This window comes from Gracilinanus agilis, chromosome 2 (assembly GCF_016433145.1).
Source record: "Gracilinanus agilis isolate LMUSP501 chromosome 2, AgileGrace, whole genome shotgun sequence".
In the NCBI taxonomy this organism is placed as follows: domain Eukaryota; kingdom Metazoa; phylum Chordata; class Mammalia; order Didelphimorphia; family Didelphidae; genus Gracilinanus; species Gracilinanus agilis.
Window position 1 is genome coordinate 473,399,217 of NC_058131.1, and position 27,197 is coordinate 473,426,413.

Genomic DNA, 27,197 nt, shown 5'->3' on the forward strand with positions numbered 1-27,197 from the left:
GAAGGAAAGAAGTATAAAAGGAATCCTTGGCTAAAGCTACAGATGATCAGGTGATATCAACTGAAGGTAGTCAGGGTTTGAGATTAACAACTGAAGAGGATTGTCTCTCTCAGTTGCAACCTGCTGGCCAGGTTGCTTTGACCTGAACCGTATTGTTTGATGGTATTGATGTTGCTTCTTCTTTGATGATTAATTAATTAAGATGTATAGTATAGATTCACACAGGATTGGAACTAAGGTATTGATCAGTATTGGCTGCTGGTATCCTAAATTGGCTTTTGGCCTACCCAACCAACCAAAACCTCCCACCAAGCCCTTGTCCAAAATGAGAGACCCTCTGGTGCAAAATCCTGCTATTTAGTCTTTCCAGAAACTGACTTTTGCCCTTGCTGGCTCACGGCAAGCTTGGTTGATTCTAAGTTCCAAACTGCTAACTATCAATCATTCTGTTTTTCATATTGCAATGCCAAATAACATTACACAATACATGTGCCAAAAGCACAACAGCTCAATAACAGTCAACATTTCTATAGAGTAGAAGGTCTGAAAAGTGTTTTTACATATATCACCTCTTTTTATGCTTACAAGAACATTAATTCCTATTTTAAAGAGAAGGAAATTAAAGTTCAAAGGTGAAGAAGAGCTTTGCTCAGGATGATAAAATATGTATTAAAAATAATGTTTGATATGTATAATCTATATAAAATCGTATGCCTAGTCAATGCACAAGAAGGAGGGAAGGAAAGAATTTGGAACTCAAAAACAAATTTAATGAGTGTTAAAAATTATTTTTACATGTAATTATGTAAAAAAAATTTTTTTTAAGAAAATTTTAGGGGCAGCTGGGAGGCTCAGTGGATTTAGAGACGGGAGGTCCTAGGTTTAAATCCAACTTCTAGCTGTGTGACCCCATTGCCTAGCCCTTACTGCTCCTCTGCCTTGGAACCAATACACAGTATTGATTCTAAGAAAGAAGATAAGGATTTTTAAAAATTTTTTTTAAAAACTTACATTTAGGGGGCAGCTGGGTAGCTCAGTGGATTGAGAGCCAGGTCTAGAGACGGGAGGTCCTAGGTTCAAATCTGACCTCAGACACTTCCCAGCCGTGTGACCCTGGGCAAGTCACTTGACCCCCGTTGCCTAGCCCTTACTGCTCTTCTGCCTTGGAGCCAATATACAGTATTGAATCTAAGACGGAAGGTAAGGGTCTTTAAAAAAATTTTTTTTAATTTAAATTTAAAGGAAAAAATAGTATTTCAACCTAAGTCACTGGGCTCTGTTCACAATGTCATGTGATCATTTTTATTTCAACCCTCTCTTCTCCCTGTGGTCATGCCACCTAATATAAGACAGAAATTCTATTAACACTCAAACTACATTCCTTGAAGCTATAATTTAGATTTAGGTTACCACTCAGTATGGGGGCTCATCTAAAATTATCAGGTTTACACAAGGGCTTAGCACATCTCTGAAAAATGTGTGAGTAAAAGTCACCTTCAACTGAGCAACTGCTTGCTCAGCATTCTTCTTTTGAATTTCTTCCTGTTGCAACTTTCCTGTCTTCTCTGTTAGTTCATTTGCCAACCTAGCATATTCCTGGCGGAGCTTGTTCAATTCAGAAGACTGCCTGAAAATAAGGCCTGGATTAATAAAATTTCTACCACAAGCATGTGAAATAAGCAAAACTTATGATATTCCTAAGCAGGTATGAAAAAAAAACAATAACCCTTAGTTTTCTATCTTGATCATCCTTCTTAAAAAACAATTCAAAAATTATAACTATTATAAAATAAAGTCAGTCAGATGTAATTTTTTAAAATAACTCAAGGAGGTTAGACTACATATCACAGTAGATAGAGCACCGAGTTTGGAGGTAGGAGGAACTAAATTCAAATCTGGCCTCTTATACATCCTAGCTATGTGACCCTGGGCAAACTTCAACTGCTGGAACATTGCTGCAAAATCACTTAACCCCAATTGCTGGAACCTTGCTGCAAGTCACAACCTCAATTACAGAACCCTGCTGCTCTTCTGACTTAGAATACAGAAGATAAAGCTTCCCCAAAAAAACAAATAAATAATTCAAGGTCCTTATTTTTATATATCATAACTAAATTTAAAATAAGATACTCTTTATCTTAGCATTTTCTCTGACTCCTTCAAAAAGAAAGAGAGGGGCAGCTAGGTGACTCAATGGATAGGGAGCCAAGCCTGGAATTGGGAAGATTTGGGTTCAAATCTGTTCTCAAGACACTTTCTAGCTGTATAACCTCAACTACCTAGCTTTTATTACTCTTCTGCCTTAGAACAGATACTTAGTATCAATTCTAAGATTTTTAAAAAGAAGAGGAAGACATAAGAACACCTCCTAAAAGTTATCCATTTGAAACTATACACTAACTAGAATTTTGTCTTATATCAGCTGGTGCTTCCATAGAAAAGTTGATTTTTGTAAAATACAGATTAATCTAAATCTAAATATGGTATCATTTACACATGAATAAAACTTCATCCTTTCTTCCAAATGTTCATTCCTCCTTCCAAATTCATTCATCTCCACTTTACGTATTTTTTTTTTAAATACATGGGTAAGAGTTTATATGCATCAACTCTTCTATTTAAAAAGAGGACATAAGAATAAGGGCAATTCAAGTCACTCGCTTTGGCTCTATTTATTTATTTCAGTGATTCCCAAAGTGGGCACTACTGCCCCCTGGTGGGTCCTGCAGCGATCTAGGAAAGCGGTGATGGCCACAGGTGCATTTATCTTTCCTATTAACTGCTATTAAAAATTTTTTTTAATTAATTTCCAGGGGGCTAAGTAATATTTTTTCTGGAAAGGGCCAAAAAAGTTTGGGAACCATTGATCTAGAAAATGAAAGTACTGGATTGAAGAGTATATAAAACTGGGAATAAGACATAAGAAAACTAGAAAAAGATAGGAGGAGGTAGGTTATATAGGGTTTTGAATGTCACATAGAAGATTTTGTATTTGATCCTGGAGTAGAGAGAGATTTGCAGGGTCAGACCTACATTCTAGGAAATCATGATGACAGATAAATAGAGATGAACTGGAGTGAAGAGACAGACAGGCCAACCAAGAGGCTATTAAAATAATCCAGAAGTGAGGAGTGATAAGGATCCGCACTAGAGTGTTGGCAACGTCAGAGGAGAGAGTGGGGCTATTTGGGAGATGTCACAGAGGTAAAATTGAAATTGACAATAGACTAGATAAAAGGGATAAGAGATGGTACCTAAGTTGTAAATCTAAGGGATAGGGAGGATGGTATTGCCCTCTATGAGACAGAGGAAAGTATGAGGGAAGGATAGTTTAGAGTGAAAGATAATGAATTCTGGTTTTGGACATGTTTAGTTTTTAAGACATCTATTGGACATACAGTTCAAGATGTAAGAAAGGTAGTTAGAGATGTAAGACTGGAAATCAGCAGGGTGGCTGGGACTGGATAAGTTGATCTGAAAATCATCATCATAGAGATGTTATCAATAAATCTATAGGAACCTAATGAATCCCCAAATAAACATTAAGACGAGAAGAAGACCCAGGACAGAGCCCAGTAGAACACCCACGGCTAGTGCGTGGGATCTGGTTAAGGATCCAGCAAAAAAGGCTGAGAAGGAGCAGTCTGAGAAATAAGAAAAAACTTAACAACAAGGAAAAGAGGGTGATTACCTGTGTCAAAATCTACAGAGAAGTCAAAAAAGGATGAGGATTGAGAAAAGACCCCTGAATTTGACAATTAAGAGATCATTTGTAACTCTAAGAGACAGAAGTTTTGGTGGAATGACAAGTTTAAAAGTCATATTATAAGGAGTTAAGAGACTGATAGGTGAGAAATGGAAGCACCTATTACAGGCTTACTTCTCAAGGAGTTTAGCAACAAAGGACAGGTGAGCTACAGGACAACTGCTGGCAGGAATGAAAGGATCAAATAAGAGGTTTTTGAGAATGAAGTCAATGTAAGTATAATTAAAGACAACAGGGAAGAGGCCAGTAAGCAGGGAAGAGCTTGAAGATAAGTTATGCTAAGTAATGAACTGAAGTTCTATAACATAAATTTGTAGTGACCCCAGTCAGAATGGTTTTATAATTTTCTCTACATTCATTCAGCAGCAAATGTGTAGAAGAAGGCAAGAATTGGTGTGAGTAATCCAAGGTTAGTACTTGACAAGGAGCAATGAGCAATACAAGAAAGCCAGGAGACTTCTTCAAGAGAAGTTGTTAATGCAGAGCCAAACTAATTTTCCAAGAGATCAAGAGGGGGAAAAGAAGAAAGAGTGGTTAATGTAGGGGCAAAATAGCCTGAGAGAGAACTGAGAGGTAGAGGGCCTCAAGTTCATAGTGTGGATTAAGAATAGTTTGGAATGAGAAGGCAGAAGATGAGTTGGAAAGGCAACTAATTATGTTCAGATAAGGGGATTTCTGAATTTGTGAAAACAGAAATGATGCATTTTTGGACAATGGCAAGATCCTTTCAGTGTGACTAAGATGTGGAGGAAGGAATAGGTCAGGGGAAGTTAATAAATTAAGGAACTGAGGGATTAAGGTGTTTGAGGGAGAGTCAATATGTATATTGAAGTCCACTAGTATGTCAGCTGGAATTAAGGCCGAGAGGAAAATTGTGAGGCAAGTACTAAACTCATTGAGGAAGGAGAGTGAACTGGAGGTCTATAAACAATAGTTATCAGAATGTTGATTGGGTGGTATATATTGATTACAAAAATCTCAAAGGAAAAGAGATTGAGGGACTCAGGTAGGGAGAAAACCTGGACCAACAAGCCAAGGGATAAGAGGAAAGTACAAGTGCTGGAAAGGGTAGCCAGGGAGGCTGGGTAATCAGGGAAGAAAGCCAGGTTTCATTGATTGCTAGAAGATCGAAGGGATAGAAGAAAAGATTTAAGATAAAGAGAAGTTTGTTGCTCATGGAAAAGGCATTCCAGAGGTCTTAATGAAAGAGGTAGATAACATTTAGTTGGGACTTTGGGGTGGGAGGTTTGAGGGAGATAGAAATAAGGAATCATGTGGTCAGGATTTAGGATTTGGGTTTGAATACTGGCCTTACAGGGGTTCAAATCATTATAAAGTATGGTACATGTTCATCACTGAGTGGAAGGGTGCTTCTTCTCTTCTCAGCAGCACTGACCTCTTTGCTGTTCACGAGCAAAACACTCCATCCCCTTGGCTCCAAGAATATTTTCCAACTGTACCACATACCTAAAATATATTTCCTCCTCATGTTCACCTACTGGCTTCCCTGATGTCTTTTCAATTCCAACTAAAATCCTGCCTGCCATAAGAAACCTCTCCCAACCCCTCTTAATTCTAATGCCTTTCTTCTTTTAATGATTTTCTATTTGTCCTATATACTGTTTATATGTCCTTTCTTTTTATTGGTTATGTGTCTCTTCTCCCCTCCCCCATTATATTGGGAATTCCTTGAAAGCTAGGGCTTTTTTTTTGCTTTTTTTGTATCCCCAATGCTTATCATACATGTGCCTAATATACAGTAAGTAGTTAATAAATGCTTATTTTGACATAAGGTCCTTCCAAAATTGAAAATTCTATCAGTCTAGAAATGATAAAATTGACAAAACCAGCAATGTCAAACACAGAAAAAATAAGCATCATGAAATGAAGACTATATATAGCTCACAATTTTTAAAAAACACATAAACATATCTTAAGATTATGAAACTTTAAAGTTATTAGACAGATTACCTTCTGCATTTTAGGGAATTAATCTACCCAAAAAAGGGGGCAGAATTATGGCTGAATAAATATTGGTGTTCCTCATGTAATGTCTTAACTAAATTACCATTATTAAGTTTTCAAAGAAGAATCTGCATTAGGAATAAGACAATAATCATAAGGATATTCCATCACCAATCAGTGAAGGTCATTTTAATAATTAAAGAAAAGAGCATAAATATTCATTTTTCCCATGCAGGCACAAATGGTTTAACTGAAGTCTTCTAGGCTAACATACTTGCTTTCGATTTGGTTAGTGGTATTGCTGACAGCATCTCTCAAAATACCATTTTCTTGCTTCAAATGGGTAATTTCTGCTTCCATTTGTTCACGAACTTTCTGAAACTACAAATAAGTGATTTTTATATTACATTATTCATAAATAGAAAAGCCTAAAAACTACTTATGAAAACTATATAATAATAAGAAAATGGCATAACATAAAAATAGTTCATTTTATATGTATGCATCAAAAAGTTTAAAAGGTCAAAGGCTTCAATAATTAATAGAAAATTACAATGAAATTAATAAGATAAATTAAATATTTCCTAATACATTCATCTCGAAGTTATTATAGGAAAAAAAACACCCTGATAGGTCACATATAAAAAGCAACAGTAAAAAAGAAATAAAGTTTAATTACATTATAATTTAAAAGTGAAATGTGAAATAATAACAATATCCACCTAATGACATAACTACTAGGTACTTACAAGAAAGGCTAATCTAAATACTAGGAGAAATAAAAAATAAAATCATTATAACTGGGGAATGTCAACCAATCCCTTTCAAACAGGAAAATCTAACAAAAAGTTTATAGAAGAAAAAATAAAAAAGACTTGAATTTTAAGAGGGTTAGGTATGGTAGTTCTCTGGTGATTTCTCAAAGGTAAATGAAAGGATTACAATTACTTCTCAGCTATGCATGGCACCTTTATTTAAAAAAAAAACCTCATGAATCCCATGTAGAAAAATAAAATTATTAAACAATCCTTTATTGACTACAAGTATAATCAGTGGAGTGCTTCTGCAGAAAGTAAAATTTAAATGGAGTAAATAATTTCATCCTTTAAAATGTAAGTTGTTAAAGATGGACACAAGAGTACAGAATGAAGGATTTATTTCTTTGCCTTTTTTTTATATTCCCAATCAGAAAACTGCTAATGCAGAAATTTATTTTGCATGACTTCATTTTTTAATGGATTTTGTGTTCTTTGCCTTCCTAATGGATGAATGGAGATGGGGGAAAGAAGAGCATCTGGAACTGAAAATAAAATAAATTCAATTAAAAAAATTTTTTAAGAATGAGTTTAACACGGAAATAGGTTTTGAACAATGATACCTGTATAACCCAGTGGAATTGCTTGTCAGTTCCAGGAGGGGGAAGAGAAAGGGGGGAAGGGAGAAATGAATCATGTAACCATTCTAAATTAGACAAAAAAAAAATTTAAGAATATGGATTAAAAAAAAGGATGTGGGGGGGCAGCTAGGTAGCTCAGTGGAGTGAGAGTCAGGTCTAGAGACAGGAGGTCCTAGGTTCAAACCCGGCCTCAGCCACTTCCCAGCTGTGTGACCCTAGGCAGGTCACTTGACCCCCATTGCCCACCCTTACCAGTCTTCCACCTATGAGACAATACACCGAAAAGTACAAGGGTTTAAAAAAAAAAAAAAAGAATGTGGGTTAAAAAGAAAATCATAGAAACAGAAGATAATTATGGGCAAAAAATAAAGGTAGGGGCATTGAGGAAAGAGATAGGTGGTAAAAAGGCATAGGACAAAGATTAACTCTACTCTTCAAAGTACATAGTATACTGAGAATGTGAAATTAAAATTCAATCTCTGCAACACTCCAAATTAAAATTTTCCTATTTAATCATTACAAAAGTAAAAGGGGGGTTTTTGGTGGGGCAAGGGAGGTAGCCAGTGATACAGATGATAGCGAACAACACTTAGAATTAGGAAGACAGGGGGCACCTGGGTAGCTCAGTGGATTGAGTCAGGCCTAGAGACAGGAGGTCCTAGGTACTCAAATCCAGCCTCAGACACTTCCCAGCTGTGTGACCCTGGGCAAGTCATTTGACCCCCATTGCCCACCTTTACCACTCTTCCACCTACACCAATACAGAAAAGTTAAGGGTTTAAAAAAAAAAAAAGAATTAGGAAGACAGTTCAAATTCAGCCCCAGACACTCACTAGCTATGAGACCCTGGGAAAGTCACTTAATCTGTGCCTCAGTTTCCCCACAACTGTGAGATAATAATAAGGAACCTCAAAGAGATATTGTAAAGACATAATGATATATTTGTAATAAATACCTCTCTGTATTAAACCCATTTCTGGGTTCAATACATGGAATACTTCATTCCTATTACAATAGGAGTTTAGATTTAGTTCCACTTGAATTCCAATGTAAACATACCTTCATCTGCATCTGTTGAGCCTCTTGATACCCAACATGTATTTTGTTCTGTAAAACATTAAGTTCCTTTTCTAGAGTACCAATTCGTTCTTTCATCCTTGTTATAACCATGTTACTTCTGTCCTTCTCTGTCATCATCTCCTAAAATTGTAAATCAAGAAAGAAAATGAGTTTTTAAATTAAAACCAAAAAGCAAATCACAGAATTTTTAATCTTAAATTTAAATGAAGCCATTTTTATTGCTACCTGAAATGCTAAAAACTATCAACCCTACAGTCAACACTGTAGCTTTTTTCTAAATACATTATCATCTACTCTGCATGTAACTTCTACTGACTCATTTTTTAATTATAATTCTCTAGCCCAAGAAAGGGGCCAACCACTCCTATATTCAAGATTGGTTAATAAGATCATTTTAAATCCATATAATCATCTTCCCTATTTATAGAATAGGAGATAAAGATATAGAACTAGCCTCAGAAACAGGTTCACATATAACCCTGACCCAGTTATGGATGGGTGACCCTAGGTAGGTCACTGAAACTCCAGCACTTTAGGCAGGTCTCTAAGACTATAAAAATTACAGAGAAGTTGTCTGTCCAAATGGTAGAAGGAGTTTGCTCACCTAGGAACTTTTTATACCAATGAAGTCATAAGCTTACTCCCTCCCCCTTTCCCATCCAATATTTCTCAAACAAATATATTTCCTAAAAACATAATTACACATAGACTTTTGTCAAAAATTAAATTTTTTTGTTTAAAAAAATTTGTTCAAAAATTAAACATTAAATTCCATTAAGAGAAATACCAATAATGTCTATTATTTTGTTGTATTTCAAGAAAATCTACAAATATCAAAATTAATTTTATTTAAATATAAAATAAGTCTGAGAAACATCATGAAAAACCCAACCAAAACCCAAAATATACTAAAAATCTCATTATCCCAGTACATATTAACAATGTCATTAAATATAAAGAATGCTTAATTAATGTATAAAAGAAAATGCTCCCTTTGTTTTATAAGGCTCTCTCTCTCTATCAAACAAAATAATTAAAACTTGGCACCACTGCCAAATTCTTAGAGAACACTCCTTTATTCTAACCCTCATTTGAAATCACTAGGGTATTCACAGAGGAGTTACTTTACCTGAGCTAACTGCTTGCACTGATCCTTTGCAATAACAGCATCTTCTTTCACAGCAGCAAGTAACTTCTCTTTTTCCTGAAGCTGATGTAAAACTGCAGCTACTTCACCTTTACTAGACTATAATGAAAGAAATCAATGGCATCATGATTTTCTAAAAAATTTCAGGAAACAGTTACACCCAATACCAACAATAGTGTAAAGTCTCTTAAAATCATCTCAGAGGTTGATAACTAATACAGAAGAAATATAGGGCTCAGAAATGGACCTCTCCACAGTCAAGAGGATGTCATTTAATCCCAAAGGATAATCAAACCAGGTTATATCTCACAATCAATAATACAATAATTAAAATAAAATAATAATACAATAATACACCATAAAAATTTTTAAAGCTATGCTTAAACAAAAAGCTGTCTATTTCGCCATTCTTTAAAAAAAGGGAATGTTCAACAAACTAAAACTAGGGCCTTTATCAATAGCACTAAAAAAAGCCAAACAAACTAGCACCAGTAAGTATTCCCCACTAAGTCAAAGACTGAATAGCAAATGTGGAGGATAACAAAACTGGGTTGGTTATATACTAGCCCAAAAAACAGAATGATGTTACCACACTTCATTTCTAATATTCAATATGATGTTGTGGCCTTCCTTACCAAAACTATCCCCTCTATTTGTTCAAATGACCTCATTCCTTCAATAGTCCCCCTCCTTCATCTCTACTCTCATTTATTTCAATCTCTCCTTATCTACTGGTTCTTTCTCTTCTGACTACTGACATGACCGTGTTTCTCCTATCCTGAAAAAAACCTCACTTGATTTTTCCATCTCCACTCTTATCCTCTAGCTCTTCTGTCTTTTGTAGCTAAATATTCTAAAAAGATCATCTATAGTAGGTACTTTCACTGTCTCACCTGTCTCTCTCTTCTTAATCCCTTACATCTTCTGACTTTATCATTCCATTGAAACTACTCTCTCCAAATGTTGGAAGCTATTGAGACTCCTCTTTTGACTCCTTTTATGAACCACACCTTTTCTTATTGGAAAAGTATTATAGTCTTATTGGAAAATTTTTAAGTTCTTAGCAAACCAGCAGTCAAGAGAGTGTTAACACTCTCTTTCGGTCAAAAATGCTATTGCTTGGGCACAAAACAATATTTCTAGACAGTCAAGGTCAGAATTAAAAAAAAAAAAAAGTCAGACAAAACCTTACTATTCCCGGAATTAGCTTTCTGATAAGGCAGCTGGGATTCAGCCTTGGACGTGGTTCTATTCCAAGCTATCTCTACCTTGAAGCAATTGAGGCTCTTTTGACATGACATAATTTGTATTTTCTGCACAACTGCGAAGTTTCTTTGTGCCTTTGTGTGAAATGAGGTTTGAATTCCGTATATATTAAACTTGTGACTCAATGGCACTTCGGACAAGCAGCCATGAGCTGAAAGACAAGATCATCTCGTCTCCCACCTTTTTCTTTATCACCCAAGCTGTCCCTTATCAGAATCCAGGAGCAGTTGGATAGCTTTCAACATCCAAAGTTTTTAACAATCTCTTAATTGCAAAATCCAATGGTCTTTTCACAATTTTCATTCTCCTTTACTTTTCTGCTGCCTTTGACATTGCTGTTCACTCTACTGGATACTCTCATCACTCTTAAGTTTTCAAGATACCACTCTCTCCTGATTCTTCTCCTACCTGACTATTCTTTCTCTTCTCCTTTGCTTTATCTTCATCCAGATCATGCTGTCTTAACCATAAGTGTCCCTCAAGGTCTGTCCTGGTCCTTCTCTTTTTCCTCTAAATTGTTTTGCTTGGTGATCCCAACAGCTCCCATGGATTTAATTATGCTCTCTATTTTGATGATTCCCAAAATTACCTATCCTATGCCAATTTCTCTACTGAACTCCAATCTCACATCACCAATTGCCTTTCTTCCTATTCTAATGCATGCTCCATTCAGTTCTTAAAGCTATTTTCCTAAAAGGCAGGTCAAACAATTTACCCACTATTCAGAAAACTCTGGTGGTTCCTTATGCCTCCAGGAGCATATACAAAATGCTCTGCTTGGCATTTAAAGCCCTTCATAACCTAGTCCCCTCCTATCTTTTGAATTTTCTTACACCTTACTTTCTTGGCATATACTTTTAGAACCAGTGGCATTTCTATAAAAAAATTTTGAGTAGTGTAGTGTATACAGTCAGAATAACAATGAAACCCAAGAAGGCAAGATCCAGAGTTTTTTGCACTACTTTCTACAGCAAACTACATCTTGAGAGCCACACATATGATAAAAAAAGATTTTTAGAATATAATGTACTATTGCATTTATTACCAAAAAACATTTGAGTCATTGCAGCAAAATGTAGTCTTGGGAGGTTCCTTTAAAATAAGTGTTCTCTTGTCCATATCAAATATTATACAAGTTTCAACTGCAAAGTTGAAATGGTTGGACTGAATATTTAAGAGTTTTGGTCGCCAAGAATTGATTACACAATTCCAAATTAAAGATCCAAGTCAGGGTGACTTTTATGGTAGTTTATTTACAAATAGGAAGAGTGAAAGTAGGGAAATTGAAAAAGTGAGTGTACTCCAGCCAGATCCAAAGGTCCAAACCAGGCAGGGTTTCAGAGGCCTCAGCAAAGGGGGGGGGGGGCACAGAGGTTAATTAAACAAGGTTTCTAGCCACAAAGTCTCCTCCAAGATGAGAGGCCTCTTTGGAGGCTAGTGCCTCCAGAAAAGCCAAGGAAAGGGAGTCAGCCTTTCCCTCACCCATGTGACAATCCAAAGAGAAGCAGTCTGAGGTCTCAAAACTGAGCTCCTCCAAGGCCAAGTTCAAAGGGCAAAAATTCCCTCACAGGAAGTTACCATCATATTTAAAAGATAGTTCTTTGCATCACTTCCTGTGTCTAGCCTCCAGTTCTACATGTACAAATGGCAGCTTTAACCTTGTTTTTGGACTACCCAGGAGGCAGTCATTTGTTTTTGATTTGTCACTCACTAGCACATGTGGGTCACAGACCTCCCTCCTCGCCACTTAATCCCAAGTAGGGTGGGGTGTATACATTCCTAGTAGCTAAAGTCTAAAGAATAAATAGGGGAGAGCTAATTCCATCTTCACAATCCCCCTGATGATCATTTGGGAGACTAGTCTCATCAATTGATCATTTTACATAATCATCTTATTCCTCTAAAAATCTTCTAACTACATATAAAATTGTACCTTCTAAGAGGAAACTACAATAGTTAGAGATAAGAGAGAAAGCAAAAACAATGTTTTGCTAGGCACACTGACAAAAAACCAATTAGGGGGCAGTACCCTTTTGGCATAAAAATGCACATTCAAAATAACTGCTCAATCCCCTTCAGTTCATTGAGAGTAATTTTAGGATAAGAAATTTGCTACCTCCCCAAATCCAGAAAGTGAACTGTTTGGAGAAGGCACCATGAAGATTCCTGCAGAAACCTACACTGCATCAAGAAGATCCACAATGAACTTTGGGGTGCAGTTGATTGAACTGTGGGGGGTTTAATGCATTGTTTTGAATGTACTCTCTTATGCCAAAGGGCACTTTTTGTCTTTTTATCAATGCGCCTAGCAATCATTGGATCACTGGTTTTGTCTTCTTTTCTTTTTATCCCCAAATTACTGTAATTTAAAAGTTGGTTATGTTTATAAGAGCCATCTGGGAAACCACTCTTCCTCTGGATCTCAGGGGTGAATGTGTTATTGGAAATTTTGGGACTTTGAACTACATTTCCCATGGGCCCACTGGCTTCCTGTCGTTACACACTGATGTAGACAGGGGGATAAAATTGAGGGGCTGGCTTTCCTGGCCCTCTTTCCTTCCTATGGCAGCATGGTGGAGCAGGGAATAGCAGGCTGTTTTGAACAGCCTAAAGCTAACATGGCACATGGCTTTATTTTCTAGTGACTATTAATAAATCTTACAAAAACCATATTTTCAAAGTTATCATTATATAGTCTTTTTAATTTTTAAAACAAGTGCAGATAAGAAAAATAACTTTGTTCAACGATGTTCCAAAAAGAAACGTGAAGCATGGTATAAAACAAGTAAACACATGATTACAGAAGTCCAAAGTTCTATTTACAGTCGTTTTTCCCTTTCCAGACCTCCACATCATTTCCCAGCCACCATGATCAAACCAAAGCACCATGAGCATATACTATCTCCTCCCTGTTTAGTTCCTCTAGGTTCTATCAGAATGTGGAGTAGGGACTATATTGCTTTCTAATATTTGTATCCTTGTTGCTTAGCATAGTGTATAGCTCATAGTAAGCATATAAGTGCTTCATTTTTTATTCATGTAGAGCAGTGATGGCGAACCTTTTAGAGATCACACACTGTGTCCTCCTCCACCCCACAGGGGAAGGAGGAAACACTCCTATTGGGCTGCTGGGCAGAAAGGCAGGAGAAGTGAAAAAATGTCATCAGTGCAGGTGAAGAGGGGGAGGGGAGAGGCCCAAATATTCTGTTCCCCTCCAGCTCTAATACCTGTTAGCCTCCCTGCTTCCCCACTATGTGCTCCTCATTTGGGCTGCTGAACAGAGGGACTGGTGATGTACTCGGCCCAGGAAGAGAGGAGGAGGGGAATAAGCGTTCCCATTGGGCTGCTGGGCAGAGGGGCAGGCAGGTGTGAAATGTCATCAGGCACTGTGGAGAGGGGGAAGGGAGCAGCTCCTCCCAAGTCCCTCTGCCCTTCTAGCAATGACCTGGGGAGTGCTCTGCGTGCCCCCTTTGGTGAATATTCCATAAGTTTGCCATTATGGATTTAGGGTATTGAAGCAAAAGGCTAGAAAAATAAGTTGAGCCAGATTATTGTTGTTCAGTTATGTTTGTCTCTTCAGAGCAGTTTGACATTTCCTTCTCTAGTTCATTTTACAGATGAAGAAACTGAAGCAAATAGAGTTAAGGGACTTACCCAGAGTCAGGCACCTAATAGGTATCTAAGGCTAGATTTGAGCTCAGGAAGAGGAGTCTTTCTCACTCCAGATCCAGCACTCTATCTACTGTCACCCTTCTCACAGGAGCACTAAAAGCTAGACATCAGTTTGAATTTATTTTTTCAGGTAATAACTACTTATCAGAATATACTTTGAAATGTCTATTAGGAGTCACAAATTGACAGTTCTAAATATCTGAAAGTATTAACATTATTCTTTTACTCTTAACAAATCTACATTCTATATCTAATTATTAAATATAATCCTGATGAAAAGCAAAAAAAAAATATATATATATATACACACACACACATATATATATATGAGAGAGAGAGAGAGAGAGAGAGAGAGAGAGAGAGAGAGAGAGAGAGAGAGAGAGAAAAGTAGTTTTTTGGGTTAGTAAAAGTAAAAATAGATTTAAATGTTCACCTTTATCTACAATTCTCAATATTTTCCCCCTCAATGAATATATACCCAAACATATGCTTACCTTTTTTAAAGCATCTTGTATAGCACCAGACTTCTCCCTTAGCAAATCTACAACACAAAGGGCCTCAGTTTCAGAAAATATCATGTTCTTCAGGGACAGAAGGAAATCCTTAAATTTTACCTCTGCATTCTCTAAAATGAAGAAAAATAATTTGACAAAAATAAGCAACTATGTGACATAATTCAAAATGATCAAAATTAAATATATCACAAACCATTAAATGAATACTGCTTAAATCTCATTTTTTATATGCTATTGAAAATAAATTTCCCAAAGCTGGATAAGAACACATAAAATTATATAAAGAGCTAATAGTAAACTCTATCTTTTGTGATAAAAAAAAAATCAAAGATAGTATATATAATTCCTAAAAGATAAACATTTATAGATATTCTAATTTACAAATGGCCCACACATCTCAATAGCTGCTTAAAATCTCATCTTTCTACTACCAGAACTCTACCCCATATTCTTCCACTGAAACAATCATCCCTTCCCCAATCACCCCTTCCTTTCCTATCTTAGATTCAAGCATCGCTGGAACTCATACAATTTATTAGTACAAATAGTTCTTAACCTTACTAGTCAAAAAAGTCTTTGTAGTTGATCATAAAACTAAAACTAGACAAGTAAATTTAAACAAGTCACTTAATCTCTTTCTCAGTTCCTCATCTATATAATCAGTTTGGACTAGTGACTTCTAAGATTACCACTACAATGAGATAAGATACTATAATATCACTTAGTTTTCTGATTCTACAGTGAATGTAAAATAACCAGTTGTTTAGATATTTTTAAGGAATTAGAACTAATCTGTTGAAATTTTTTTTAATTACCTTTGTCAGTTTCATTTTTCAGTTTTTTAGCTCCAGTTTTTTGGGTCCCCTCTGCTTGATCACTTTTAACCAGATCCATCACTTCTCTCTTATCAGCTGCAGGATTTGAGTCAGAATTATCCATCAAAGAAGTATAAGAACTGGAGTGGCCATGATCATCCACCATAGCTGTTATATAAAATTCAACAAATCATTGTTTTTTACAGCAAATTAAAGTTGAAGTAAAGCATATAATTTAAGATAAATAAATGATATATATTAAAATTTTTACATTTCTAGATTATTTTGTTTCCACTACAAGGGATGGGGGAAGAGCACAAAGCTTTTTTTTAACATTTCATATCTATATCACAAAAATTCATATTATCAGTACAAGGTTATCCAAACTAAAAGCTTTAAAACAATATTTTACCATTATCTATTTTTTGTTTCTTTGATGCATTTTTCTTTTTTCCTGGTCCACTCTCTTTAGTCTCCTGTTGTAGGGGTAATGGTTCTTGTTTTTTGGTAGTTGACAAAACCACTTCAATCTTTTTATCCTGGTCATCTAAAAAAGATGATCATTATGTATTACACAAAACAGAAAAGGTATAACATATGTAAGCTGAGCCAATCCAAGTTTAATTCTGTATGTTAGACTTTGATCATTATTTTGTATCACCTATATTTATATGTCTTTAAGTAATAGAGTAGTTCTCAATAACATGTACTGGTAAAATATAACTATTACTGACCCTCAAATCACACATAGTTTCAAGTTTTGGCTCTGATACTTACCAGCCATCTAGACTGGGTAAATCACAGACAGAAATTTAAGTTTCCACATCTACATAGATTGACAATATTATTATTTGTATGACCAATATAAAAGTTGTTGTGAAGGAAGTACTTTATAAACCTTTATCAAAGGGAACTATTATTATCCTATATTTTTATTTTAAGAACTGAGAGCCTATCAAAACATCTATTCTGATGTTCAAGTTACTAGGAAATCTATACTTCAATAAGTGGAATATATAGTCAGTTAATAAGACTAAGTATAATAATATCAAAACGAATGAGTTAGGTCAGAATCATCTATGCTATTAAAAAAAGATGTCTTGAATCGATATAATTTCTTTCAACAAAAATTATTTTTTTCTAAATTATTACCACTTTATAAAGGGGTACTTACATCTTACAGAATATAACATACTAAAGAAAAAATGCTGTACTTGAAGCTGCATGACGTCTGTTCTAACCTTACTTCTGCCACTTAGTAGCTATGACATTGGGCAAGTCATGAAGAATATCTTGTAGCTGCAGGTCAGCTATAATGTAATTCCCAATTTATTCATCAATAAAAAGGAACAAGAATATATTACCATCATCATATGTTAGATTCAAAAAGGTAATAGAAATGACACCACCATTTCTTTTTATACCTCCTTGTAATCTCAAAGAGTTATACCCTTACTACTTTTTTAAGACTAATGCTTCTTCCTTTTCACTTCATCCCTTGTCTTGATCCTATTCATTATTGCTTCCTTTAGGATCCTTTAGGAAGCTCCCTTCTCTCTCTTGCATCCTCAAGCCCTCCATTTTCATAGTTTAATAGTTTCCTATGTTTCTGCTTCTCAACAGGCCCAAGCTTCCCTTTTCCTTTTTTTTTTAAGCCTTCCTACTCCTCAATTCTTCTCCCATTCAAAAACAAACTTTTTAAGTATTCTACAACTTAATCACAAATTATTTAACCCTTTCCAATCCTCATCCCCAACACTCCACTGAAACAGTCCTAAATTTCCATTAACTTCCTTATCAACAAGTCCAATGGCCTTTTTTCTCTCTCCCTTGTACCATTTAACCTTGCTGACACTACCTTCTGGTAAAAGGTTCTCTTCCTAACCTCCAAAAAAAGTAGGATTGTTGTTAATGGTTTTTTAAATTCTTATACTCCTTGTCAACATGAAATCTAGAAACTCCAAACTTGTAGCCTAATAAGATCTGATGAACCCCAAGTTTTAGGACTAGCTGATAAGCTGGAGACCCCAAAGCTTGTACTGGTTCCGGGTTCCCAAGAGAATCCACCCTGAAGGGAATCTCAGTCTAGCAGTTTCAGACTGAATAATGAACCCTAACGTAAATGGCAACCCCAGGTAGGAAGGGCTAAGCAAATGCTAAGTGCTCTTTTTGTTTTAGGTGGTCTTCCCCAAAGTATCAAGAGACCTTTTCCCAAGACCCACACCTGGGCAGGGACCATCCTTTTAATATCCATTGTAAGTAGTCTTTTCCCTTACACCACGGGTCAGCAACATATGGCTCTTTCTGCAGGAGCCATAAAGCCAATTTTTTTCAACAGGAGGGTGCACGGAATTACATTTTAAAAAATGTGGCGTTTATGGCTCTCATGGCCAAAAAGGTTGCCGACCCCTGCCTTACCCCATAGCCTCTGGCTGGATTCCCTTCCCAAGATAGATTGTATCCAGTCAATATAGTTTGAACACTCCTATTTTCTTGTAGCTATGGTAATGTCAATCATCTTTCCATCCCATACCATTTGGGGATCTCCCCAAATGGCATATAGGGTCCCCAAATTCTTTTATTCCTTGGAGTCATTATCTAGTGCCATGTCACTCCCAGGGATAATGTCCCCAGAGTTCAGGTTGTAGACCCTGTAAAAGTTTTGGAGCCAGACTCTGAGTAAAGGGCCAAATATTGGACTTATCCCTTTCCTGATTAAAGAGTGGCTTTTCTGACTACTTTGGTAGTTGTGTTATTTCCAAGTTAACATACTTTACAACCACTTCCTCCTTTACAAACCTTTAGCATCTTCCAAGGTATTGTTCTGGATATAGTCCTTCCATCTCTCAGGTCTAAAGTTCAGCTACCAACTCTAATATAGCTCTCAAATTTATAACTTTACCTCTGCATCTCTAATTGTTATCCTCAACTCCCCACTCACTCACCCAGCTCAAAGCCAATCTATTGCCAAGTTCTGTCATTTCTACAATGTTGATATCTCTCATATACACACCCTTCTCTCTTCTGACACAGTCATTACCCTGGGTACTGGTTCTCATCATCTCATATTTAAAAGACTATTGCAGAAGCCTTCTAGTTGATCTCTATGTCCTAAGTCTTTCCCCACTCCAGTCCATCTTTCAAATTTGCCTTCCTAAGGTACAATTCTAAAGGTCATTCCACCTATTCAATAAAAACTAGTGGCTCTTGCTTCCAGGATAAAATATAAAAGCCTGTTTATCTTTTAAAGTCCTTATAATCTGGGCCCCAGCTACCTTTCCAATCACCTCATACTTTTAGCTCTACTAAGTAATCTATAATTCAATGATCCTGGCCTCATCATTGTTCCTTACAAAACACTCAACCCCCAGCCTTTGGGCATATTCCCTGGCTATCCTTCAGCCTGGAATTCTCTTCCTCCCCAACTAAAATAAGTCATCCCTTCCCCCCACAGAAGGAAACTCTTTAGCAAAAAGATCTTCCTAATCTCACTTAATTCTAATGCCATCTCTTTACTGATTACTTCCAATTTAAGTTGTAAATACCTTGTTAGCACATAGTTGTTTTCATATTATTTCCCCCATAAAACCAGGAGCTCCCAGAATACAAGGAAGGTCTTTTGCTTTCCTTTTTATCTCTAGTAGTGTCTAACCTCTAGCATAGTGGACCAAAGGAGGTTCTTGATATTTAAATGCTTATTTAACTTTCCTTAAAGGAAGAGAGGCACTAAGTAAATATGCCCCAGGAATAGAGTATGGCCAATGCAAAGGCATAAAATTGGAGATGGGAGTTTAGCCAGAGTACAGGATAGTAATTAGTAATGTCTAATGAAGGTGGAAAGATAGGTTGGGAGAAGAGCTTATCTCAAAGGCAAAAGAAAGTCACTGGAGATGGATGAGTAGGGGCAGCAAGTATAGTGTAGGATGGAGCAGAATGGTGAGAAATTGGAATCATGGAGGGCAATTAGGAGGCTGTTGCAGTAATCTGGGTATTGGCAAAGGTCTGAAATAAGGTAGTAGTTCTGAGTGGAAAAAGGGGGTAGGAATTAAGAAACATTGTGAAGGTAGAAACAGCAAGATTTGGGAACTGATTAGATATGTAAGATGAGGGAAAGTAAAATGCCAAGCTTACAAAACTCAGACATTGGTAGCAGAGTGATGCTTTTCCAGCTTTTTCCCTTATTCTCTTCTCCATATACTGAGGGTCAAACTGGTCTATTCATGTACATACATCCCATACTTACCTGCTTTCCCTCTGTTCATAACTGTCCCTGATGCCTGGACAATTCTCTAATTTCTAACCATCCTTTAAAGCCCAATTCAAGGGTCATGTTATCAATGAAGCTTTTCCTAATATCCCAACTTGGAAACAAACCCACCTTGAACCTCTTAATGTACCTGATCTTCAAAAAAATCCTGGAAGGTAGGTGCTATTATTAATCTTCATTTTACAGTTAGAAAAACTAAGGTAAAAAGAGGTTAGTAACTTGCCCAGGGTCACAAAACTAGTGAAGGTCTGAGGCCAAATTTGATCTTAGTTCTTCTTGACTTTAGGCATAGTATTCTGTCCATTGGACTACCTTGCTGTCTAGTAGTAGTTCTTTTCATCTAAAGAATATATGCTGAGTAGGAATTTTGATAAATCTAAAAGAAAAACACATTTCCCAAAGCCTATGACAACTATAATCAAATAAGAAGTTGAAATACAGGGTAAAGTGAAGTTAAGATAGTTACTTGGTAGTCCCTTTGCAGCAAAGACAAAAAGACACCAGATTCTCTTAAATCCATGAAGGCAAATCTTTAAGAGACATGGAGTGCAGGGCCCCACACCTCCACTTCAGTCCTCCTCCTCTTACTCCAGAGGAGGGAGGAAGCACTCCCATTGGGCTGCTGGGCAGAGAGGCAGGTGAAATGAGTAATGTCTTCAGGAGCATGGAGAGGAGATGAGGAACAGCTCTACCCTGAGTCCCTTTGGCTTTCTACTAAAGAACTCAAATTCCAGCATGTGACTGCAAGTATGCCCCCAGAGAGGGCTCTGCATGCCCTTTTTGCCACGTGTGCTAACGGTTCACCATCACTTACAGTCTTAGACTATCAATAAATTATATTATGCCAATCTGTACTGCACTATTATGCATAGTGCTAAATCTATAAGATGCGCATGCATTTTAAATCTAGTACATTATCTGTTTAGAAAAACAACCACCCTGGAAAATGGAGTATCAAAAAGAATTGGACACTGAAGGGATGCCCATCAACTGAGCAACAGATAAACAATTTTGGTATATGATAATGTGCTACAAAGAATAACAAAGGAGATGGTTTCAGAAAACCTATGAAGACTTATATGAACTAATACAAAATGAAGTGGGCAAAACCATGATAACACTATCCACAGTAACAGCAACATTTTAATAATCAACTGTGAAAGATTTAGTTTCTCTAATCAATAATCCACAACAATTTCATAGGATTCATAATAAAAAACGCTCTTCACCTTCAGAGAGAAAACTAATAGAACACTTAAGTATACATTAAAATATGTTGTTTTGTTGTTGTTGTTGTTGTTGTTTTATTTTTTTTTAACCCTTACCTTCTGTGTTGGAGCAATACTATTGGCTCCAAGGCAGAAGAGCAGAAAGGGCTAGGCAAGGGGGAGGGGGGAGGGGGGTCAAGTAACTTGTCCAGGGTCACACAGCTAGGAAGTGTCTGAGACCATATTTGAACCCAGGACCTCCAGTCTCTAGGCCTGTCCACTGAGCTACCCAGCTGCCCCCAAAGTATGCTGTTTTTTAAAAGAAACGGGAGTGCCACGCACTTTAAAGTAAGCAATAGTTAATATTATTACTGAGGAAACCTTTTCTTTATGAAATTATTATGTCTAATTTCCCATTTATAACCCTTTTTCTTAAAAGAGGGTTAAAGGGGAAAACTGCTTTTTAAAAAAAAACTTTTTGGTCTGTCTATATACCTGGGAGAGGCAGAATTATATTGGTTACAGGATAGGGATTAATTTTTCATCAATACCAGGTGACCATTCACAGTGGGACTTTTAGATAAGGTAAGCTAAAAGCACTGACAACAAAAGAAAATAATCTGTTTAAGATCTCTGACTTATAGAAGAGAGATATTAAATTCAGAGCCTGTTAGATAAGTCTTAACAGGTGATCTGGTGTAACAGTCACGGACTATGGTTAGTTTTCTTCACTGTAATGTCATACTTTGGGGGGAAGGGGAAGAGACACTTCAGTATATTACAGTGAAGAATTACACAAAAGTACAAAAGACCTTATTAGAAGGGTATGACTGGAAGAGAACAAACTCAAGAGCAAAGGATAACTAATGGAAAAGCCACTTATGTCTTTGTTATCTATATAATATTAAGGCCTTGAAGGCCCAAAACTGATTTCAAGGATCCTTCTCAAGATTTGTGGAAGAAAATGGACAATGTTTTTTCTGTTCCACAAATTAAAAAGGCACAGATAGGATATGAACAACACTAACAAAGTAACAGAATCACAGATCTGTGAAAGAATATTTTTTTCTGACTGTTCTTAAAAAAAGAAAACTTCCCTTTTCCTACTTTTCTTTACTTTTAAAAAAATCTTTAAAAGTTAATTTTTTTATTTTTGTTATTAATATAGGCATTTAAACCCATAAATCTCTATCACTGATAGATTCTGTTATATACATACTATATTTTTCTCCTTTGACTCAATTAATCCTCTTATTTTACATGTAGACTTCTAACATTTAATCCATTATTGAATGGAATTTTGAATATCAGTTCTGTATCTTCTTTTCAATGAAGCACTGAGCTTTCATGACTGTCTATGACTAATCAAATGACACTTACAGATTAGCAAACTGGCTAAATTAAATCTGGTTGTTTTGGAAATTAAGAGAATTTAGTAGGGATATTTGATGCTTTTATTATAGTAGAAATGATTACTCTGCCCAAAGAGAGATTCACAATTCTGATAATTTATTACATTCATTTGGGACGAAGGTGAATTTGGCCAAGCATTTTTATAAATTTTTAAGTCAAGAAAGTTAATTTATTTCCTACCCAAAAAAGTATTCTTTTATTTAATTTTTTTACTATGTAGATGAAGAATTTTTTTAGATGACACAAGTCATAATTTCATGCCTTGAGTTTTAAAGCAGTGGCTTTTTTCCAGATTTCAATCTAATTGAGTAACTACATATTATGTTTTTATTATCATTAAATTATTTCTTTATACATATAAATAATATAATGATATATTATGTAATAATAAATTATTAAAATTTAGCAAAAGTAACTAAAGCAGACACTGTGAAGCACAGTATCACTAAACAGGTTAAATGAGAGATATTTATGAGACATTAACCTCTTACCACTCCAGAATATTCTGCTCAAAATGAATTGGTTTTTTAAAAAATGTTCCTAGAAATTAATTTAATATTTAATTTCTCAATGTAAGCCTTCTCAAATATCACTGTTCTTCCAAGTTCTCTCCATGTTCAGTCCATTTGGCAAATTTGGTCCTACCCATCAATCCTTCAATGTGTTATATTTCCACATAAGAATAAGGTTTGACCCCAATGGCAAGCTTAGAGAAAAAAATATTGTTTCTATGAGCATGTTCTCTTCAGATGGACAAATATACAGTGCAAAAATTAAAACCATAAGTATCCCATTAAGCATCAAAAATGTTACAAAATACTGATATTCATTGGACAGAGTAGTACTACTTAGTCTAAATCTTTAAGAGTTTCAGGAAGATTCATAAGATTCTTATTAGTATCCATGGCCTATTGTGACCTATTTTAATTACAAAATACAATTAAAATGAGTGTCAAATGTGTTTTAAATTGTTTACAAAAAACCTTTAATGAGGAAAAAAATCTGATTTTTCTAGAGTTGATTTTTTAACTATTTATCAAGTTTCATCCAAAATAACCTTGTGAAAGTGATATAGAATACCTTTCTCTATCTCCATTAGTACAGAGATTTCAAGTGTACTTTCAATCAAGTTACAACTTAATGTCATATCCAATAAAGCCCTGATGGATCAGAGACACCTCATTATCAGAACTCCAAATCTACCTAATGTGGCTTTCCTTCTATCTATAAATATCAATAACTTCTTTAGCAAAACACAGACATCTGAACTCCAGGAAGACTGGATCTATAGGTGGCATTGTAAAATAAATGCAAGTTAGATTTTTTTTACATAAGTTAAAGGACCAGAGTGTGAATCTGGCTTTGACATTTCCTTTGTGACCTTGGACAAATTATTTAACCTGTTTCCTCATCTACAAAATGAGAGAACTGGACTAGATAGTTTTTTAAATGTCTATTTGCTCTAAATCTATAATTCTATGATTTAATTTAAGAACTAAAATGCCTATGTAATTAGGACAATTTGGGGGGGTGACCTATAAACTTATAAACTTAAGGTTCAAAAGTATTTTGACCAATGGCTTCATTAATAGAATAAGCAAACAAAATTCCAGAATGACTACTTTGAGGAACAACACTCGTTTTAATCATAAAATCTAATCATTCTGTATTTTTTAAATTCATATCATTACTGACAATGACTATTAACTAAAAAAGGGAATTAGATTTGGGCTTTTTTAGGCCATAAGTTTTCTAAGAACAATTGATAAAAGTTGCAAAGAGTCAACTTTAGGCCCAATATAAGGGAAAAGTTTGAGCTATTTAAAAGTAGATTAGACTTCTTTGAGAAATAGCAGGTTTCTCATCTCCACTGGAGGTACCCAAGCAAAGACTAGATGTCTATTTGCCTAATATATTACAGAGGGAATTCTTTCTCAAGTATAACTTAATCTAGATAGCCACTGAGATTGTTTCCAACTTTGACATTTCTGTGACTTCATCATTATGTACCCATCTTTGTAATGATAGTTCAAAAACTGTAAATGTACAGCCATCTACCTATAACTACTTTCAAAGACTAGTTCAAAGTGGTTCATCAAAACATCACCATTAGACTACTTACACACAAGAAACAGGTTATTACTCCAGTAATCCATATGCTTCACTAGCTAAAGATAATTCAGGATGTTATCTATTATTTCCAGAATATAGTTAAAGACTCGACAATATAACAATTATTCATCTCTCATAATGATCACACTGATAATTAATAACCATCATTAAGCTAGAAATCACAAAATTAATCTAGGGGAGAGTGAAGACAAAATTTCTTAAAGAAATTCTTCATTTTTTTTTAACTTTGTAGAACAAAATCTCAACTGCTGACAATTGGAACATGGTAAAATTCTTAGTTGACTTTAGCATCATAATCAATTATAGAATTCATATTTAAATTATTTGTTTTTTCATGTTCTAAAAATATTCATTCACAAAAGAAATTTTATAAATCCATAATTTTATGTTATCACAGAAAGCAAGGAAAAACCACAAAGAAAAAAATATTTCTCCTTCATTTTATCTATGTTCATTAGAATGGTTAATATATATCATGAGCCTTCAAGGATTAAGCACAAAAACTAAAGTTCTAGAATTAGTTGTTATACCATAAATATACCCATAGGATATCATCAAAATTATATGGATAATACCGATTCCATTTTTAGGCTTTTTTTGCCCTGGCTTCTTCTTTGAACTTGAAACTTCAGAGGGTGGTGTGGGCTGTTTGGTAACTGGAATTGGTTCAACTTTTTTGCCTGGACTCTTTGATACATCACTTTCTTTAGCGGTCTGTTCCTCCTGAACAGGTTTGTGTTTCTTCTCCTTTTTCTTCCGCTCTCTAACACTACTTGAGGCTTCAACAACACCCAACTGAACAGGTGTTACTTGTTCATCATCTATACACAAAGCATCAGTTACTTTAAATTCCCGGGAAACATTCTCAGAATCAGATTCATGGAGGTTCCCATTCTGAGTTTCTTTCTTTTTGTTCTTTTTCTTTTCTGCCTTCTTTTTATCAGTCTTTGTGGGCAGAAGTTTTTGTTCTCTTTTCTGTTTTGCAAGAACTTCATCATATAATGTTTCTTTCATAAAAAGCCAGAAGAAGAGGAAAATAACTGTAATAACTACAGAAGGAATAAGGATGATAAAATACGTTGACTCGTAAAACTCCATGGTGCTTCGTAATGTCCTATAAAACCTATGTGCAAAAGAAAAAATATGTCATGAATGTCACATTTTTTAAACACACTCTTTCAATTGGTATTTAAGTTATGCTAAATACAAATCTAAGCAACTTACAGAATTAGCTAAATCACAAATACTTGATAAATTTGTAAACTGTATTTAAAGTAAAAGATTTTATGTGGTACCTAACTCCTAGTCAGTTATCTAACATTTTTTAACCACAAGAAAATTGACAATGGAGGGGGGGGGGACTTTATTTTAAAATATTTCTTTCTTATAAATGTATAAATATCTTGACTGACATGTTAATTTTATACCACAATAATCCTGAAAAGTCCAATGGCACAGTGGATAGAGAGCTGGCTTTGGATTCACATCCTGCTTTTATGTCTGGCACACATTAACTGTTACCATGAGCAAAAAGCAAGGCAATTAACATCACAGTGCCCCAGATAACTTTTTAAGGCTCTGAGTTACAACTGAGTGGCCAAGATACATTGCTGAAGGTGACAGGTATAGCACCCCCTCTCTAAATCACAATATCTCATTCTCAAATACACTATCTTGAAAGAGAAGAAAAAGTAAAAAACCTGGATGAGATTTCCTTTTAATTTGCTAAGAGGTGAATAAATACTTTCAATACTTGAATAAATCTGTACTACCACTAAGATGGATGTTATCTCTCATGGTACAGTTTTCATCTCATCCATACCTCCTATATCTATACAAATCTTACCCAAGTCTATCCAAAATTCCTGCATAATTCCTACAAAATTCCTTTTTGTTCTACAAACTTTTATCTACAAAGCATAGGTATTAATGGAATACTCAGGTTATCCACCTCCTATTTTTTCCTACATAATCAGCTCATCATGTTTTTTCCATCATACATCCCTTTGATGTTATTTCCAAATTCAATGCTTTCTCCCAACCTCTGAGTTCTATCCCAGGTTCTCTAAAACTATTCCAGAAAAGATGGAACATTCTGGCATTCTTCAATAGATTCCACATAAAGTTCTGGAAATAGACTACACCAATTATCTGAAGATTAGAATAAGTTAGGTACAAAACAGCTCATAACAGTAAGCATGAGCACATTACCTACTACACCTAGCAAAATTTGTACTGAAACAAGCATAAATATCCTTCAAAAAGAATTAACTTTAATGAATAGTGCTATCCCTAAAAACTCTGCTATGTAGAAAAACTATATAACAGTAGTAACTGCAACCAGGAGAAATAGCAAAGTAGAAAGAGAACTAGTTTGAGCTAGATTTCAAGTCTTATCTCTAAGATACTGCATTGGGATTCTAAGTAAGTCATTTAAATCCTAAATAGGTCTCCAAAAAGGGGTGTGGGGTACAAGAAGAATGTGTTAAATTTCATGTTTCTCTTTTTTTTTAAGAAATTAAATTTCATAAATATTAAACATCTGGAATGACAC

At 35.4% G+C, this 27,197-nt stretch overlaps 1 protein-coding gene across 5 annotated transcripts in view; it reads right to left on the bottom strand.

The window, feature by feature from the left end:
- Nucleotides 1-27,197, bottom strand: part of KTN1 (kinectin 1) — a 182,434-nt gene that overhangs the window by 117,230 nt on the left and 38,007 nt on the right. For all 5 annotated transcript variants that reach the window (XM_044664899.1, XM_044664902.1, XM_044664901.1 and 2 more), the window contains exons 2-9: nt 25,219-25,766; nt 16,035-16,169; nt 15,623-15,790; nt 14,787-14,917; nt 9,337-9,453; nt 8,187-8,327; nt 6,006-6,112; nt 1,495-1,627 (exon numbers count right to left, since the gene is read on the bottom strand). In XM_044664899.1, coding sequence (XP_044520834.1) covers nt 1,495-1,627; nt 6,006-6,112; nt 8,187-8,327; nt 9,337-9,453; nt 14,787-14,917; nt 15,623-15,790; nt 16,035-16,169; nt 25,219-25,741 — 1,455 coding nt within the window. In that variant the 5' untranslated portion in view covers nt 25,742-25,766. The remainder of the gene's footprint in view (nt 1-1,494; nt 1,628-6,005; nt 6,113-8,186; nt 8,328-9,336; nt 9,454-14,786; nt 14,918-15,622; nt 15,791-16,034; nt 16,170-25,218; nt 25,767-27,197) is intronic.